This window comes from Trichoderma harzianum (assembly GCF_003025095.1).
Source record: "Trichoderma harzianum CBS 226.95 unplaced genomic scaffold M431scaffold_4, whole genome shotgun sequence".
NCBI classification, from domain to species: Eukaryota; Fungi; Ascomycota; class Sordariomycetes; order Hypocreales; family Hypocreaceae; genus Trichoderma; species Trichoderma harzianum.
The window spans coordinates 2,310,809-2,327,656 of NW_020209252.1; the positions used below are offsets into that span (position 1 = coordinate 2,310,809).

Sequence of the window (16,848 nt, forward strand, 5' to 3'; positions counted from 1 at the left end):
GAATCATGCAGTTCTATCCGTAGTATAACAAACCCAACAAATGCTCCTTTATGCAGCTCGAAAAAACAAACCAAGTAAATAAAAACAAACAATCGCTTCCCTTCCACCATTAATGCATCCACCGATTTTCTTCTTTCTGATTAACTATTCATTGTTGGAGAGGAGACTTCAAAAGCAGGACAAAACTGTGTAAGCTTAGTTTGAGACTGCTTCGCGCTGTGCCTGAGCTGCCTTTTCATCAGCTGTCAACTCAGCCGCCGCCTTGTCAATCTTAATGGTCAGCACTAGTATCAGCGACAGTCCGGCCATGGCAACGCCAATCCAGAAGCCAATCTTGTACTGCTGTCGCAGACTGAGTCCCTCGGGTAGTTTCCTCCTGTCGGCCTCAGACACGGCCATCTCGGCAATGCCCAGCCAAAACGCCAGGCCGAGATACAGCAGAGTGTTGATGAGACCGCCAGCGGTAGCCTGGAGGCGTCGGGGCATCGACGTAGTGATGAAGACGTTGGTGACGTTGTAGGTGATGTCGACACCGATGGTGCCGCACAGCATGGCGGGGAAAATGTACGCCCAGTAGAGGAAGCCGGTCGAGGGGTGGCCGTCGACGCGGTTGGGGATGATGGCAAACAGGAGCACCGACAAGAGGAAGCCCACACTCGAGATCATCATCAGGATACGGTTCGATATCATGTGCATGACGAAGCCGCCGCAGACCGCGAGACACACGCCTCCGATGGCCAAGGGGGTGAACCAGGCAGCGGTAAGGATGGGAGTCGTGTTGAGTACGGTTTCGATGCTAATCATGCGTGTTAGTGAGATGATGTGAAACGAGGCAAGGCAAAGAGAAAAGGGGTTCGACTCACTAGTAGCTCGAGTAAAACAGATACAAGCCAAACACACCATACAGGCAAAACAGAGCCAAAGACAGTCGCTTCATATACTTGGGGCGAAACAGGTCTGCAGGGAGCAGCGGCTGAGCAGACACCCAGCCCTGAGTGTATACACCGGCAATGAGGAAGAGCATGCCAATGATAAACGTCACATAGATGTATGGCGTCTGCCAGCCGCGTGGCGCATGGCCTCCGTCCGTAAAGGCAAAAACGACGAGAATCAGGCCCGGCACAATCGTGCAGAGACCCCACCAATCCATGCAGATAGTATCGTCCTGATCATGGAGATTGCGCGGGATGGTGAGGAAGCCTGTAAAGGCAATGCAAAAGATGATGATGGCTCCGATCCAGAAGTACCACCGCCAGGTCATGAAGTCTGCGGTCACAGCGCCCATGAAGATGCCGAAATAGAAGCCCAGGCAGGCAAAGGCACCCCAGATGGCGAAGACGAGGTTCTTGCGTGGGCCGGGACGGTACGTCTGGCCCAGGAGAGCGAGGCCGGCGGGGGTGAAAGCTGACGTTCCAACGCCCTGGAGGGCACGGCAGATGATGAGCATGATGGTGTTTTGGCTGAAGCCGCAGACGAGAGACCAGATCATGAACCAGATGTGGCCAAACAGGAAGACGGAGCGGGCGCCGTAGATGTCGCACAGACGTGAAAAGGGCATCAGGAAGGCTGCTGTCGTCAGGTTGATGACGCCGGCGGGCCATGTCCGCGTGTTTTCGGGGATATTGAGGGCGTCGGCTACAGGGGGCAGGATGATGTTGAAGCCGCCGATGAAGTACTCGCTCATGGTCATGGACAGCACAATGGTGGCGACGAAGAGGACTTCGGTGAGCCATGAGCTGAGAACTGCCGGACGGGCTCGACCTAGGCGTTCGATCTCGGCTTTGTCGAGGAATTGGCTGTTGTCTGACGATGTCCGGCCAGAGGGGAGGACGCCGGATTCCAAGACCGCGGGAGGCTCTGGCTGGCCCATTTTGAACTGTCCCCTTTTCTCGTCGTTCTCCATTTTGGCGTTCTTGCTCGGTGTGTCCCCGATGGAGATTTTGGGGTTGAGTGAAGAGCAACTTCAGCTCCTATTGATGATGAGGGTCAAGAGGTTGATGGATGGTCCTTTTCCCAACGGCATTCTCATTTCCTCCTGAAGTGTTCCTCTCGTCTTATTTTAAGCTTCTCACGCCCTCACATTACTCTCCACGGCCAAGGCAAAAAAAGGCACCACAGAAAAAAAGAGAAAAAAAATCGGACACGGGGTCGTCAGATTAGTGGGCTCCTCCGCTTCGTACGGAGGCGTGAGTTCGCTTTCTTTAGCCATGGGCGCTTTTTGCGGGTTGTGGAGTTCCTTGGCTTTTCCGGTTGTCGAGGCCGGATCGGGGCAAAAGATGGCAACAAAGACGCCAATGGATGAATCATAACTGCCATGTTGGTCCTTCTATTGTTCTTCTGGGCCGGGAATAACGGGGAGGGGAGGGGGGAAGATGATTTAGTCTAGATGACGCCAAAAGGGGGGAGGTGAGAAGTTGTTATTCGTCAAGGTTGGATGAAGCTGGATGATGGAAGTTTCCCGATAGGTTGATTGTACACCGAAAGGGCGTGAGAATGAGGAATCTCACCGGCTTCCTATTAGTCAGTCAGTTTCTAGCAAGTAAAAGCATTTGCAAAGAAAATTAACGACAAAATAATCAGAATCATTAAAAAAAAAAAACAAGAAGAATAAAATCCAAATTCTTGGAAACTGTGGGGGGCTCCCCGATCTTTGTTCGGTTTACTGCGGCGCCCGAGTTGCGCCTTGGCTGCCTTTTTGAGGTAAAAGCTTTCACCTTGCGGGCACGGAGAACGGCCGCTAAACTTTTTTCCCCCACCTCCAGTGCACGTTTTGTTGTTTCTTTTCCAATTTGGTGCAAAGCAGAGCATACTGTACAGAATAGGGCGTGCTGTAAGACTCATCGAGGTGATTGATAATAGAGAATCGTGTGTTACAGTGGTTTAGTCGATCGGTGTGGCTTTGCATCGGGTCGTGATTGGTCTATACTGCATCTCATCACTTTGACGCGGTTTGCCGCTGACGCCCATGCGGAGCGGAAGATTGGATCGGACAGATTGGAGAGAGGGCGTATGAGGCCAGATGAGGAAGTTGAACAGCATCTTTCTTCTAGATTCTGGATTGACAGGTTCTAGGCTGATATTTGACATGTCTTAATTCCAAATGCCGAGCCGGAAGAATCGTGATTCTCTTTGTGACAGACGAGTACGAGTACGTCCAATTACTGTAATTCTTCCATGTCATCAACATTGTAGCCAATCATTCTGGCGTCAATCATCCATTGTTCGCTCGGATACCTTCGGCCGATCTCCGTAGGGCAAGTAGCGTGTGGTCTAGCCATCAAAGTCATCAAGCTTGAAGTTTATTGACCCAAGATGGAATGATCTCCTTTCATCTCCAAGAATCTTCTCCTCTTTCTTCCTTCAGAATTATTAATGCACGCTTTTGATGCAATGGCTGACCAAGAGAAACATTGCTGATACACGAACATTGACAGCTCGAAACACAAATCGAAAAGCACAAGACGGGTACTCACGCACATCTGCCAGAGACAAGTCAGAGTCACCGGAGCACAGCAGAATATTGCATTACACACATTGTCAATTGTCTCATCATTATTGGGCCATGTCTCATATACACTCTTGTGCAATTGCACCAAAGAGAAACACCGCATAAAAACTCCGGCATCAAAATAACTCCATATTACTGGCTGATGTGCTCAACATTGAATTAGGTATTGCATAGTCCTCGCTTACAGCATCTGAGACACGGCCGTCAGAGCCGTCAACAGACCTCCCAGCATCAAGCTGCTCGTCAACATATTTGCACCAGATCCCTTGGTCGGGCTGGTAGTAGGAGCACCAGTTCTAGTTGGGGCGGTGCCGTTGCTGCTGCTGCCACCGCCGCTGGTGGGCTTTGTCGTGGGAAAGGGAGCCGTGGCGGTTGCATTGGAACCGGAGCCGGTGCTGGTGCTCTTCTCGTACTGGCTGACGACAAAGTCGACAATCTCGTCGCCGTAGCGGTCGATGTACAGGTGGTGGACAGTCAGGTTGCTGCCGGAGTCGCAGTAGATGTCGCCCTTGTCGCAGTACGAGATGATGCGGCTGGCGTACTTTTTGCATTGGTCGACGCTCGCCGAGCTTCGGTTGAAGAGCTATTCGCAGAGTCAGTTACACGCCTCTTAATCTTTGTCAGAATCATCGATTCGAACTTACGCCGTCCTTAACGCTGGTGCCTCTATCGTACGTCAGATTGGCGACATGGGTTGGGTCTCCGAAAATGGCAATGGCAACGACTGGGGACAAGGGAGTCTCTCGTTAGCTTTTTTTTTCTTTTTCCATTTCCCCTCAATTGCTGCTTGGCGCCCAGCCAATGATGGAAATACTTGAACTCACCGCTGTTCATGACCTCGTCCGACATGGCCTTGTCGTCAATGAAAGGCTCGCCGGCGCTACCGCAGACGGAATCAGAGGAGACTTGCGCGCCCTGTTCCCAAGATATGAATCAGATCAGCCCATGTCCATGCTCACTAGTTGAAGCTGTCACCGCTCCCCTGTCGTAAATCACCACATCACATCACATCGCTCATAAGCAGTCAACTACAGTATCTTGAGTATACACACCTGAGAGTAGCCCAGAATCGCAATCTTGCTGCCCGGGCAGGCCTGGCCGTAGTTGTTGAGCAGCGTCTGCATCGCCTTGACGCCATCGCCCTCGGAGTCCTCGTAGTCGCTGAGCGTGGCCGGGTAGTCGACGGGCACGACCTGGCTGTTGGGCACCCTTGCGGCAATCTGGCTCGTGAGGTTGCCCGTCACACCGGTGCCCGCGGGCTCTTCGCTGCCTCGGGCGACGACCATGTAGAGGCCCTTTGCGCACGTCGGCTGGGTAGCCGCGGCGGCCGTTGAGCTGGCGGCGAGCAGGGACAGGGACAGGGCGAGACCACGCATTTTGATTTGGCGGCGTTGTTTGCTTTTGCTTACAGTATTACTTTGTGTAAGTAAAAAAGGTAGTGGTGATGATTGTATCGGTATGCGCCTGCTCTGTGTCCGTACCGCAGCGATGATATCGGGTATCAACAACAACAAACAAGAAAGAGAAACACAAGGGGAAAGAAAAAGGCGGAGACGAAAAGAGGCCGACAGACGAGGCTTATTTATTGTTCCATTGAATCCCACGAAAGAAAGAAAGAAAAAAAATTCCATTACGTAGCAGCCAAGCGTCACAGCCGCGGCGGGAAGGGAGGCTGAGGATCCGCGTCTGGGGTTTTCGCCTCCACATCCCCCCCATCCCAGCGGTGCATCAATAGTTTCTTCTTTGTCAAAGCTAGCCAAAGCCCGTTCCGTTTGTTGGCGCGACTTATCGTATTCTCTCGCTCGGACATCTCCAGAAAACGAATACTACTACTACTATTGTGCTGTAGCAGCTACCTACTTGGATCGGTGTGGCTGCGGCGCGTTACCAACTCTGTTCGACCACGTCCTGCGCCTCTGTCGCTAGACTGGAGCTGGCCGAGGCCCCGATGTCCGGATAGGCGGCTTTCTGTGGGACTTCTATGCAGGGCTTCTTGAATTCGGCACAAGCTGAGAGGGAGCTGGCGATGGGCTTCTGCATGTGCTGGCTGGTACCTGGATGGGGTTGGATTCTCCCCATGCCTCTCATACCTGACTCACTCACTCTCACTCAGCCAAGACTCAGACGAAATTGCTGTCAACGACTCCCGTCTTGGCGAGTCTGTGCGTGAAGCACTTCTGACACAGAGACACGGCACAGAAACTCATCACAATGGTAATGCAATGCTCGGACAAATGCCTTCCTCCGCCTGTCAACGGATCCCCGATCCAGTTGGGAAGGTCACCAAGCTCGGCTTCCAACGCCGTTCCATGCCACCTCAAGGAGCGGGGCCGTTGGGTCTCCTCTCGTCGTTTTTTTCTAGCTTCTCCATCAGCTAGGCTCCTCATACCCAACTAATGTAGTATCGCACACGTTTTTGGAAATGAGCTACAGTTGCCTTCGTTTCGTCTGCTGTGAATACCTTCTATACATGACGCGGAGAGTCAATGTAGTTACTGTATCACACTGAAACTCTGCTTATGCTTTTGCTGAAATTCTATCTCAGATTGCGCTAGAAGCCGTCGTCTCAGACATCAATCCAAGCCACATAGCGATCTGTCCTACGCTAGACAGATAGTGTGCTGACGCTTTGTCCATCCGATTGGATCCACGAACTTTTGATAGTTTCGTTCCTGTTCGTATAAGGACTTTGTCACTGTACTCAAACGGAAATTACCACATTGTACGAGTAAGTATTGTACTATTGTATCAAAAGTGAAGAGCATAGACTCTTAAATGTGGCGCATTCAGCTTGTGTAAGTTGCAACAATGAATCGCAAAATCGCCGACTGTTGCTTGGCTGTGGGCAAATATAAGATTTGAAACTGGAGCTTTGACCTCAGCTACCTATATATAGCCTCACCCATTGTAACTTACTCACTAGGCATCCAACGTTGTAGATGGTAAAACATGACGCAAACATCCAACTCAGGAACTAGGGGCTGCCACATAACAATAGCAAGGCGTCAATATTGTGCGTTTTATAGAACGCAATCAAGAGCTTCCCTCATCCCACATTTTCACCCTCAGAGCGGAACGCAAGGACTTGGCAGGCTATAATCGTCATTTGCGTGCACTGGCCACCTTTTACTGCACTCTTCAAGATAAGAAAAGGCATATCAAGCCCAACTACATACATGCTCTCAAATAGCCTCGTGGTCTCGTAATAGCTGCAAACCAGGCATCTGATTTGGTGCATCAAACGCAACACGAACCATGTATAAATGTGCAAGCGCGGTAATTTTGCTACTGTATCTGCCAGCCCAAGAACTGCAATTTTGAAAATAGGTCCAACAAGTCGCGCACGTTCGTGGCGTTATCTGGAGGCGTTCAGTGCCACATAATCTCCAATCCACCCTTCTAAGTTGTATCTTCTTGAAGTTCTTGTATAGTTCCCCTTAGAGTTTCCAAGCTCTGCATAAGTGGCTGCACATAGTCATGGTCTACAGTAGGGAGATACCATGCTAAATCTCCCGGACCAAACATCTTTCGACCTCCAGGGGTCCCAGACTCGCGTATAAAGTGACGAATAATATCTAGCATGGAATTTGAAGCGTTAGCATTCGGAAATCTGCCTTGGTATACTATGGTAACGCAATTGATGATAAGGAGTGTACCTGTAGTCTCTTCCATAGAACTCATCAACCTAGCAACAGACCTAGTGTAGTAGTATTCCCTAATACCATGAATAATCTTCCCAAAATGGAGGACCTCGGGAATGTTGTCATTGGCCACAACGTTCGTGACTTTAGGTGATAAATGGTGCATTAACTCCTCTGATCCCTTGTTAGCAAATCAGGACATTACCCTTTCAGGACCGGCACGCACCGCGGAAATGCTCCCATGTCCAGCCTATGATTCTAGGATCCCTAGCCGTTCGAGGATTTAGAGCTAGTAAATTGGCTAGCATAGGCAGAAACCATGCCGTATCAAATTCTAAAGCTATTGTCGTTGCATTGCTAAAGTCTGAATCCTTCATCTCTTTTTGCTTCTTAATGTAGAATGGTTGTCGAAGCTCGATGACTGCGTTTGCCCAACGTAGAGGAGTTTCGTCTTTCAATTCGTCTTCGAATTGAGGCATAAAGGCAAACAATTTGCTGTTAATAATCTTATCGCAAGTCACTGTGCATGAACGACCCTCAATATTGGTTTGCCCCTGTGAAAGGTACTCTCCAAAGTAGTAAACACCAGAATACGTCTGATGCTGTTTGTTCCGCAACTGGCCGAGATTGTCGAGACCTCTGTTTCCCCAATTATACGCATGGCCTTTATCAATGAATTTTTCGATGAGGTCGAGGTCTTCCATGAACACTCCGTTGGGGAATAAAGTAGTGTCAACAATGCACAGAGAAATCGCGCTCAATTTGGTAGATTCCTTCTTACGCTTGTAAATAGCATACTGAATTGCGTTAAGAAGCGAAGTTGTCCATGATATAAAAGGATCTCCGTATGATTTTTTTTTCTGCCACCTAAGATGCTCGTTGAGGGTTAAAGCAACAGTTAAGGGGTCTCGTGCAAAAATGTCTTCAAAAGTCTTGTTCACCGCGTCGACAGATTTCATGCATTTGCTGCTATTCTCCCCTTCGGACGCATCTGAAAAAACGCGAAAGAGATAGCGCGGAGTGTCGGGCAATTTTGCTGCAAGATTGCCTGGCGGGCGGAACGGAACCTCATCTGGACAATGCGGAGTGTCGTGCGACTCTGTTGCGAGATTGTCCGAGGGGCGAGACGGAACTTCATCTAGAATATCATCGTCTCCGAAACCAATATGAATTTTTTGGCCCATTTTCATTTTATTAACGCCTGCGGTTATCCCGTTCATAGCTTTGTAGCTGGTAGAGCCTTGTTTGTAAAAGAGATGCCTTGAGGTGATGTTTTGAACGCTGTAAAAGATAACATTGAGTAAAGTAGTGCCAAATCAACTTGGACATCAATTAAACGTGCAGTGGTGCCAGCCCATCGACGTAGTTATTTGCTCATTCTCGGATGCCTAACCTGAGTTTGCTGCCTAAACTACCGCAACCACTTAGGATGCAGTATTGGAGTGCCAGCCTGAATTGCTGTTGTATTTCAGCCTGGCAACATGCAGCTGCCCGGGTTTCCAGCACTTCCCTAGAACAGCACATGACCTCCTTCTTGTACGACCACAGCTCCAATCTGAACTTAGGGGCTGATTACAGTCCGAAGTAGTTTGACCGCACAAGAGACCTATTTCGCCTTTGACAGTCATACAGGAACGTAACCATAGTAGCACATACTAGAGGAGAGTAACGGATACTAGAAGAAAGTGACCATAGTAGCAGATACTAGAAGAAAGTAACTATAGTAGTTGGCACTAGAGGAATATAGCTAAAGTAGCAGATACTCAAGGGACCGGGTCCCTTTCCACTATCTAATAAGTAAGTGCCAGTAGTGCCCGTGGATAAAAGACTGCAATCCATTTCTTTGCATCCTGTTCCGGCACTTGAACTCCACGCAACCACTGGGGCGCTGGATAGCCAACTTACAGGATAGATCAATGGCCCTTCCAACCAACGAAACCGGCAGCCTGTCTTCAGGCTTGGCTTTGATTAGTAAAGGCATTCAACTCTAGCCCAACAATTGCCTCATTCTTTGGATCGATGATTCCCCTAATTTTCTCAGAGAGTGTACATCTGTGAAGCTTTTTCGCATACTTCGCATACTTCGCATACATACGAGTATGTGTTTCTCCTGTGCAAAGGCTGTAGGAATCAGGCATCGAACTGTAGTTTGGCTCCTGGATACTTAGCACAGCTTTTTCGAGTGCCATGATACTATAGCCTTCAAGCGATTCGAATAATGGGGGGTCAAGAATACAAATTGTATTCATGCCTTTGATAAGAGCACCCAGTAGAATTGAAGAACATTCGAAGGAACAGGCTCCCTTATCCTTATGCCCTTTATCCTTATATAACCGAGATTTCAAGTCGTGTAGCTCGGAAATAACCTCAGAGACAAAATTCTGCCTCTTCATCTCAAGAGCATCTAGAGAAAGAGTTAGCCGTTGTGCTATGATAACCATTCATGATGCCTGCATACCAATGACGTCTCCTGGTATGGGTAAACCTAGTGAATGAATGGGACCTCTGCTCTGATATAAGGCGGCCCTTGTCAACTCTCGGAAAACTTCGGATTCTGAAAAAACCCACGATATACATAACCTAAGCACGAACGTTCTTCCGTAACAAGTAGGAAGTGGTTCTATCAGATTATTGATCCATGTTTTCGCATAGAACTCTACCGCTTCGTGGCATTTGTAATAATCGACAAGAACAGCCATTTTGGCAAGCATCTCAATACCCATTATTCGGGGGATCTTTGTCGTCTGACCGTGGATTATGTTCATTAGAATGAGTAATGCTTTCTGATCCCATTCTTCGGCAGTTACGACGAAAGAATACCCTTCTTCAGGTCTGGTCTCTCTCCAGTCGTTGGACATCATTGCTTTGAAGTACGCAGACGCAAAAGTAAGATGCGTTGATGAGAGTCGTAATCGTAGCTCTTCTTTGTTCTGCTGCTGAATCTGCGGCTTACGAAGAGACCTTTCGATGCCCCCTAACTGTCGTTCGGTCTTTTTCATGGGCGGTGTATGAGTTGGCAGTAGGTCAGGCCAAAGGGTAGCATAATCTAAGCCTATAACTGCAAACGGTGCATCAGGATTGCGTAGGATGAGAAGAGTATCCCCATCTGGGTCAACTTCGCGAACGCTTCGCTTCATGATGATAAGGTAGAAAAGCGGATAGTCTGTGCATGTAAGCTGCTATTGAACAGCTAGATACCTAGAAATGTCTGATTTCATCTCTAAATTATTTTGCAAAATAGAGAGAAAATTTCTTTGTTTTATATTCAACTCCTTTGTAAGCCACAAAACCTAGTCCAAACTTTGACACTTTCTCTTGGCTATCTATCCACAAGACTGATGGAATATATACGATTCCTCTCCGAGACAAAAGGTGTAATAAAAAAGCAGATGATACTACATAGTTGTCTATAGTCGTGATTAATATTCGCAGTGAGGGCTTGACCTCAAAAGATTGTAAAATGAAGCGAGGCAGCGAATCTAACCATTTAACCTTTATTCATGGCACTGTGGTGACGTAGCTCGCATGGTAAATCGCTTTCTACGCCTGAAGTCAGCCTAATACTCAACGACAAAAGTTAATTGGACACTGTGTGTTGAACGGAAAGACACAAAAGAGGCTTCACTTAGAAATAAGTTGGTTACAGAACTGAATGCCTCATCATAGACGTAAACTTCCTCTGTCCAGTTATTCGGGGCATATACAATTACATACTCAGATACCCACAGAAACACACAGCAGCAGGGATATGCAGCTATGGTACCAGCTGCGTATGCAAAGGAAGTTCTCGTTCTTATACCTCATTTATTCACTAATACAAGCCCGGTGGTATAGGGCAGTCTTCTCTCTCGGGGGCAAGATAGGCTGAGAGCCCAACGTCATTTAGAATCGCATCCCAATTCTGCAACGCTGGTGGATCAAGGTACTCTTGTAGCAGATCCCCCATAAAAGTATGACTTTGCCTTCCTAGCTGATTGTGAAGAGTCTCATATAGTAGCGCAGTCTTTCCAGTAGACCCAAACTGATTTGTGAGAGCTTGTTCTGGCCCGCCTTGCCCTTTTTCGCTTTGACTCGCTTCAGGCTGTTGTCTGTCTGAATAATGATACAGGTAGTCAGAAAGTGAAATACTACTGAGGACTCAAGGATATAATCTTGCGAATGTAAATGTGACCACGACTTACCTCGCTCTGTGGCACGCCTCCCCAGCTCGCGCAAGGCAGTAGCATAATCTTGCACAGGTCCATCGATTAGTTCTGCCATTCGACACAGCGCCTGATCACACTTTGACCAAGCCAAGTCCAAGGTATTCACTTTCAAGCGGGTCACCAGCTCATCCCGAGACTCTGCGAAAGCCAAGACAAGACTAGCAGATATAAGATCTTATGGTTCAAATCAGCAATCTACATATTAAAAGAAGAATATCCCTAAGGGTATCATAAATCTAGAACTCACAAAAGACACAGTACCACCAAGCACCACCAGAGCCACTTGCGACTGCTCGATCTATCACGTCAATCAACCCACAAGCCGCTTTGACACAAGCTACCGCAGAATCAGCCGGATAAGGGTTTGGAAACCGATTTAAACCAGATGTTATTTCCGATGACGGACCGCTGTTACCCTTGGGAGAGCAGTAGAGACTTAGTGCTGGACGATGAAGCAGCAATTTGAGATGCAAGAGTCTAAATGGTCGCTTTAGTCACTCTGCACCACATGTCGTGAAAAACAGGTGGATTTTCTTCATACCTTGCATGGAGCACATTAGATTGGCGTACAAATACATCATTTGCTGCCATGCTCGAGCAATATACGTCCCATTTGAGACTCGGGTGTAGAGATGACTCGAAGTTATCCAATGAGGCTTCAATTTGTAGCATATCCATGAGCTTGGCCCGCATCGTACTGATTGGGACACCACTAGAAACCTTCTGCTCCTCATTCCTCGTCGCATTGTACATGGTGGAGAGAACTTGGCTAAGAACTTGTACTAATTTCAAGCTCTCCACTAGGTACTGATTGCGAGAGACAATACTATCAGGTTGACGACAGTCGCACCGAGTAGGAGACAGGTACTCATCGTCAATTGCCAGAGGCAGCGGAACGTTGTGCTCGATTCCCAACTGAGCCGGGCGACCCATAGTCATACTCATGATCCTAAAGTTGTCAGAATGTGGCATAAAGCCCATGTGTTTATGTGAAAATCACGGGATGGATAACTTACAATTCCATCTGGAGACATGCATGCCATGTTCGTCTTCGCATCTCCCTCTCCAGTGAGCTCAAGCCGGCAGACATTTCGTCGTGATGCAACCCGATGGCCACAGACATGCGATACGCCATGCCCACCAGATTCCAACATTGGGTCGCCAATTCTGTACTTTGCAAATACTGTGCCACAAGCAACAGCGTCTGTATGTGGGACAAGCTGCCACTATCGAGTAAGTCGACTTGTAAGAGCGTCCGAGCTCGTTCGTAGAACATTGTCGAGCTGGATCTCTTGTCTTGTGGAGGTATGACAGAGAATTGGCATGCCTCAGCTAGCATTGCATTCAATGCGCAATAGAAGACGGTTGTCGGGCAGTTGCTGCCTCCGAGTCCAATATCCGGCAAATCGGATACTTCCTCCAAGTCATCCCCCGACCAGATCGAGCGATAGAGAGCCATGAAACTGTCAAAGTGTACCCAAGGATGAAATATGTGTGCTTCCTTCCGGTAAACCTCGAGGAGGGCATCTGTCATTCGTCTAGGCGGAAGGCAAAATTGGTCATGGAGCAGCCCAACCGATGCTGATTTTGCCGTAGTGTTAGTAGACGGTATGTGGCGAGCTTCTCTAGCTTGCTGCATCTCAACATGTTGACTGTTCTCCGTCCGCGTTCTATCACGGCTGGCCTGCTGTAAAAGTGAAACGATCGAGGACTGTCCGTAATACTGCTTATTTACGTCGAGGCTCACCATTCTCGCCGGCACAGCGGCGCCCATTGCATTGACTGGGTTGACGTCATGCTGCGAGGGTATAGTTGGAGGTGACGTCTCAAAAGCCACATGGCTCCGTCTACGGTGAGACCGCGTATCACCGATAGAAGATAGAGGTACTGATGATGATGAAATGCCTCGACTATCTGTAGCTAGAGCTGTAGAACGCGTGGAATTTGGTGAATTTCTATGGCAGTCATCACCTTTTTGCCGGACCTGTTGCTCTAAGAGGTTGATTCGTGCGAGTAGTGACTGAACATATCTGAATGGCAAGGATGTGAGATGATGAAAGGGAGATATCTTGGGGTGTTTCTTGTCAATTCCGCCCGACTTACTCTCTTTCGCTCCCTGCCTTCCCATTGTCGCCGAGCAACTGGTAAACACACAGAGATTGTCGGTTTCTCGCCCGACATGTCCCGCAAACAGGCTTCGCCCCATCACATCGAACTTTACGCTCCCTACAGCTGTCACAGGCGAGGGCTACGCGTCTTCGCCTGTTGTGTGATATCATCACGTTGGAGCTCAGTGGCCGAGTTCAATTGAGTCCCCGCGCTTCTTCGTATTAGAGCCCGAAATGCGGCTCGGGCTATTCCGACGATACGGAAGGTTACCGGTAGTTGGAACAATGGAAACAAAGAGGAGGAAGAGAAGGCATTGCAATAACTTACTCCTTTTCTTCGGGCTGTTCCCGGGCTTAACACATGCATTAGCAGCTTCAAGTAGTGGACTCAGCCAGTGGAGCACGGGAACAACCCGGACCCATACGGCTTACACGGACGGCTCGCTCCCGTCAAGTGGCCGAGTCCCGAGTCATCTCGATTTCGGGACTGGCTAACAACCGGTATAACAATGTAGAATCTTCTAATAATGTTATTAACCCTCTTCAGTTAAGCTGGCTAACCAAACTCGTGGCACTCGGCTCCAGAGTAACAGGACACAGCTGTGCTAGGATCTGAGCCAGGGGATAAAATGTCACTACTTTCCCTGAATCCTATAAGTGCCATTCTAGCCGTACTCTTACAACCCTCTCCCTTTGAAGATAGTCAGCAATCATCCACCATGGCCAACGAATCCAGTCCAGTTTCCATGCCGCGCTCTTTTCGTGGCATCAACCATTTGAAGTTGGCATGTTTTTCTGTCCAAAAGACCCACGACTTCTACACCAAAGTCTTTCCGTTCACTCCTCAACCTCGCTGGGACCACTTCACCCCCGATCACAAACTATTCGCAAAGATGTTCCGTTATGAACCTACTGGGTTGATAGTCGAGGTCCGCTATGAACCAGCCCAAGCAGAGGCGCAAAGAGGGTGGGATCCCGTCACGTATGGGGTCGCCACCCGCAAAGATCTCGACGAGTGGGCGGCGTGGCTCGACTCAATGAATGTTAAGCGAAGTCCTATTTTCATGGGCATTAAGTCGTGGGTATTGGCTTGCGAAGACCCAGACGGGAAAATAGTACGCCTTAATGTTGAGGATGAAGAGCATGAATGGACTGATAAGCCCGATCGAGATGAATACTGGCTTGGAAATATTCAGGCTGATCCATCAGCATAAGCCAGCTTCTTGCAAATCACCCGAGGCACCATTGGCGGCTTTTATATTTATGCCCAAGTATATAGCTATAGAATAAGAAAATTTAAGACTTCATATAGTCGGCGTACGCCAAAGAGATTCTGCCCTTTAGCATGAAATGTCGCCAGTTGTATTCCCATTACAGAATGGCTCGAGTTAAGCATCGCCCCATTCATATGCAGTGGATTACGCGGGTGCAAATGATGCATCAAGTTCAAAGTTCTGCGCCACGCGGGAGCTTCCCGACCTGTCGTCTGGAGAAAGCCCCGGCATGCCTACTCCGTATCTTGACACGATTGATGTTAAAATTCAGCGCAGGGTAAACTTTTTACGTTCCCAACTGTTGCTCTATTCTCCAAGTCTCAGAATAGCGACAGCGGTAGACTACCTAGTGAAGACATAAGAGTCCTCCTAATCATGCAATAAGTTTATCATAGCCTCCTCTAATTCTTTAAACATGTCGAGGTTTACCCTTGCTACACTTTGCATCGAAGACAAGCCCGTCGCAGCCATCGGGGTTGATGACAGTTTCTACTTGCTTTCTGATTCACTTCCTTCGCTCAAGTATACAACGGTCAAAGACATTTTGGGATCATGGCCAGACACTTTACCAATACTGGAAGAATTTGCCCAGAACATGAGAACGGATCAGAATGTGTCGTGTGGAAGCCGAATCAGCATGGACAATGCCCAGCTCCTGACTCCCATCATTTATCCCAACAAACTGGTGGCAGTTGGTGCAAATTACACTGGACATCTTAAGGAGATGGGTCTAACTGCGGAAAAGTGGGCGAGCATGCCGTTCTTCATCAGACCTCCCACTACGAGTCTTGTCGGACCAGGAAAGACTGTCAGAATCCCCGGATCTACGAAGCAATTCGACTGGGAGTGTGAGTTGTCCGTGGTAGTGGGCAAGAAGCTGAGACATGCCAGTCGGGAAGAAGCAGCTGAGGGCATCGCTGGCTACAGCATTGGACTGGATCTCTCGTGCAGGGACTTGATTCCAGCTGGCAACGAACTACAAATCGATCTCATGCGCGGAAAAGCACAAGACACCATGGCACCATGCGGGCCTTTCATTGTGCCGGCCAAGTTCCTGCCTGATACAGCCGACTTACGCATCCGACTATCCGTCAACGATAAGCCCATGATGGATGCGTCTACTAGCGAAATGCTGTATAAGTGTGATGAGCAGCTGAGCATCATCAGCAGTTACATGACCCTCGAGCCAGGTGACATTATCTTTACCGGTTCCCCATCAGGGTCAGCCCATGTACATGGAGATTGTTGGTTGAAGCCAGGCGATCGCATTTTGGCAGAAATCGAAGGGATCGGACGGCTTGATGTGACCATGATTCCGGACGACTAGAGTTGAAGAATATGAGACACAGTATCGTGAGATGAGGTTTGGGGATACAACTCCTATTTCGAGTCACTCGGGACAAAGGCATCTATACTCTTCTTTCTAAAAGAGGGGCATCAGAAATGCATATCCTTGACGCTAATAAGTGGTAACGGTTATGGTAGCAAACAGATAGAAACGGCAACTTGCAGTTTCGGCGACTCTTGATAAAGTCATTGTGTATTACCAGGTGATTGCTTGGCCGCAATTCTGCCGCACAGCAGCGTAAGCTTATGTCTAATCTTCTATATAGAGTATGGGTTGGAACTTTTAACAACAGAAAATGGTGCAATAGGCCCGTTTAATAACGATTACAAATTACATGGTACCAAACCAGTTAGCGCCACGAGTGCCTCGATGAACGGAACGTAAGTTTACAATCATACTATTGAGCACCTATTTGCTGAAAATGGCAGGCCATAGTCATCAATGAGCAATTTACGGAAACAGAAGTATACCTTTTACATAACTGGCTATTTGACCACTTTATCCCGCCAATAGGTGAAGCGCCTGGCGGCTAGATAGTCGATAGGGACCTCGGGACGGATTCATTTCCGTTGGCAGAAGAATGGGCTATGATGGGCAATTTTCACGAGTTAGTTAAACAGTTGCCAAATTGAATAGGCCGCTACTGCTTGCTGGGTTAACGTCTTTCTTCTTTTGTAATTGCCCTTGCTTATGGGTGACATCTTTGTAATACCCTGGTTGAAGCGCCAATGGGTTACATGGATCACACTATGTTGCTGATTTCC

At 48.4% G+C, this 16,848-nt stretch overlaps 7 protein-coding genes across 7 annotated transcripts; 2 read left to right on the plus strand and 5 right to left on the minus strand.

Annotated features, from left to right (window-relative positions):
* Window positions 1-195: 195 nt before the first annotated feature.
* Window positions 196-1,870, minus strand: M431DRAFT_81785 (hypothetical protein; the record flags this gene model as incomplete). The annotated part of the gene is made up of 2 exons (XM_024923079.1): window positions 196-796; window positions 864-1,870. 2 exons carry the CDS (start codon window positions 1,868-1,870, stop codon window positions 196-198), a joined length of 1,608 nt encoding a protein of 535 aa, XP_024776706.1.
* A 1,819-nt stretch (window positions 1,871-3,689) lies between these two features.
* On the minus strand, window positions 3,690-4,884 carry M431DRAFT_81377 (carbohydrate esterase family 5 protein; the record flags this gene model as incomplete). Its single annotated transcript, XM_024923031.1, has 4 exons — window positions 3,690-4,091; window positions 4,153-4,232; window positions 4,333-4,423; window positions 4,561-4,884. 4 exons carry the CDS (start codon window positions 4,882-4,884, stop codon window positions 3,690-3,692), a joined length of 897 nt encoding a protein of 298 aa, XP_024776707.1.
* Window positions 4,885-6,512: 1,628 nt separating this feature from the next.
* M431DRAFT_112577 (hypothetical protein) lies at window positions 6,513-8,439 on the minus strand. The gene is made up of 3 exons (XM_024911838.1): window positions 7,376-8,439; window positions 7,165-7,323; window positions 6,513-7,083 (listed from the first exon to the last, which is right to left on the minus strand). The coding sequence occupies exons 1-3, from the start codon at window positions 8,367-8,369 to the stop codon at window positions 6,908-6,910; spliced, it is 1,329 nt and encodes a 442-aa protein (XP_024776708.1). The 5' UTR covers window positions 8,370-8,439; the 3' UTR covers window positions 6,513-6,907.
* A 466-nt stretch (window positions 8,440-8,905) lies between these two features.
* On the minus strand, window positions 8,906-10,301 carry M431DRAFT_506775 (hypothetical protein). Its single transcript, XM_024918860.1, has 2 exons — window positions 9,608-10,301; window positions 8,906-9,553 (listed from the first exon to the last, which is right to left on the minus strand). The coding sequence occupies exons 1-2, from the start codon at window positions 10,284-10,286 to the stop codon at window positions 9,102-9,104; spliced, it is 1,131 nt and encodes a 376-aa protein (XP_024776709.1). The 5' UTR covers window positions 10,287-10,301; the 3' UTR covers window positions 8,906-9,101.
* A 504-nt stretch (window positions 10,302-10,805) lies between these two features.
* Window positions 10,806-13,718, minus strand: M431DRAFT_15565 (hypothetical protein). The gene is made up of 6 exons (XM_024912934.1): window positions 13,458-13,718; window positions 12,371-13,384; window positions 11,896-12,303; window positions 11,602-11,831; window positions 11,331-11,528; window positions 10,806-11,241 (listed from the first exon to the last, which is right to left on the minus strand). The coding sequence occupies exons 1-6, from the start codon at window positions 13,631-13,633 to the stop codon at window positions 10,961-10,963; spliced, it is 2,307 nt and encodes a 768-aa protein (XP_024776710.1). The 5' UTR covers window positions 13,634-13,718; the 3' UTR covers window positions 10,806-10,960.
* A 463-nt stretch (window positions 13,719-14,181) lies between these two features.
* On the plus strand, window positions 14,182-14,676 carry M431DRAFT_480638 (hypothetical protein; the record flags this gene model as incomplete). Its single annotated transcript, XM_024915889.1, has 1 exon — window positions 14,182-14,676. The coding sequence occupies one exon, from the start codon at window positions 14,182-14,184 to the stop codon at window positions 14,674-14,676; it is 495 nt and encodes a 164-aa protein (XP_024776711.1).
* A 475-nt stretch (window positions 14,677-15,151) lies between these two features.
* On the plus strand, window positions 15,152-16,104 carry M431DRAFT_551249 (hypothetical protein; the record flags this gene model as incomplete). Its single annotated transcript, XM_024921332.1, has 1 exon — window positions 15,152-16,104. The coding sequence occupies one exon, from the start codon at window positions 15,152-15,154 to the stop codon at window positions 16,061-16,063; it is 912 nt and encodes a 303-aa protein (XP_024776712.1). The 3' UTR covers window positions 16,064-16,104.
* Between the last annotated feature and the right edge of the window lie 744 nt (window positions 16,105-16,848).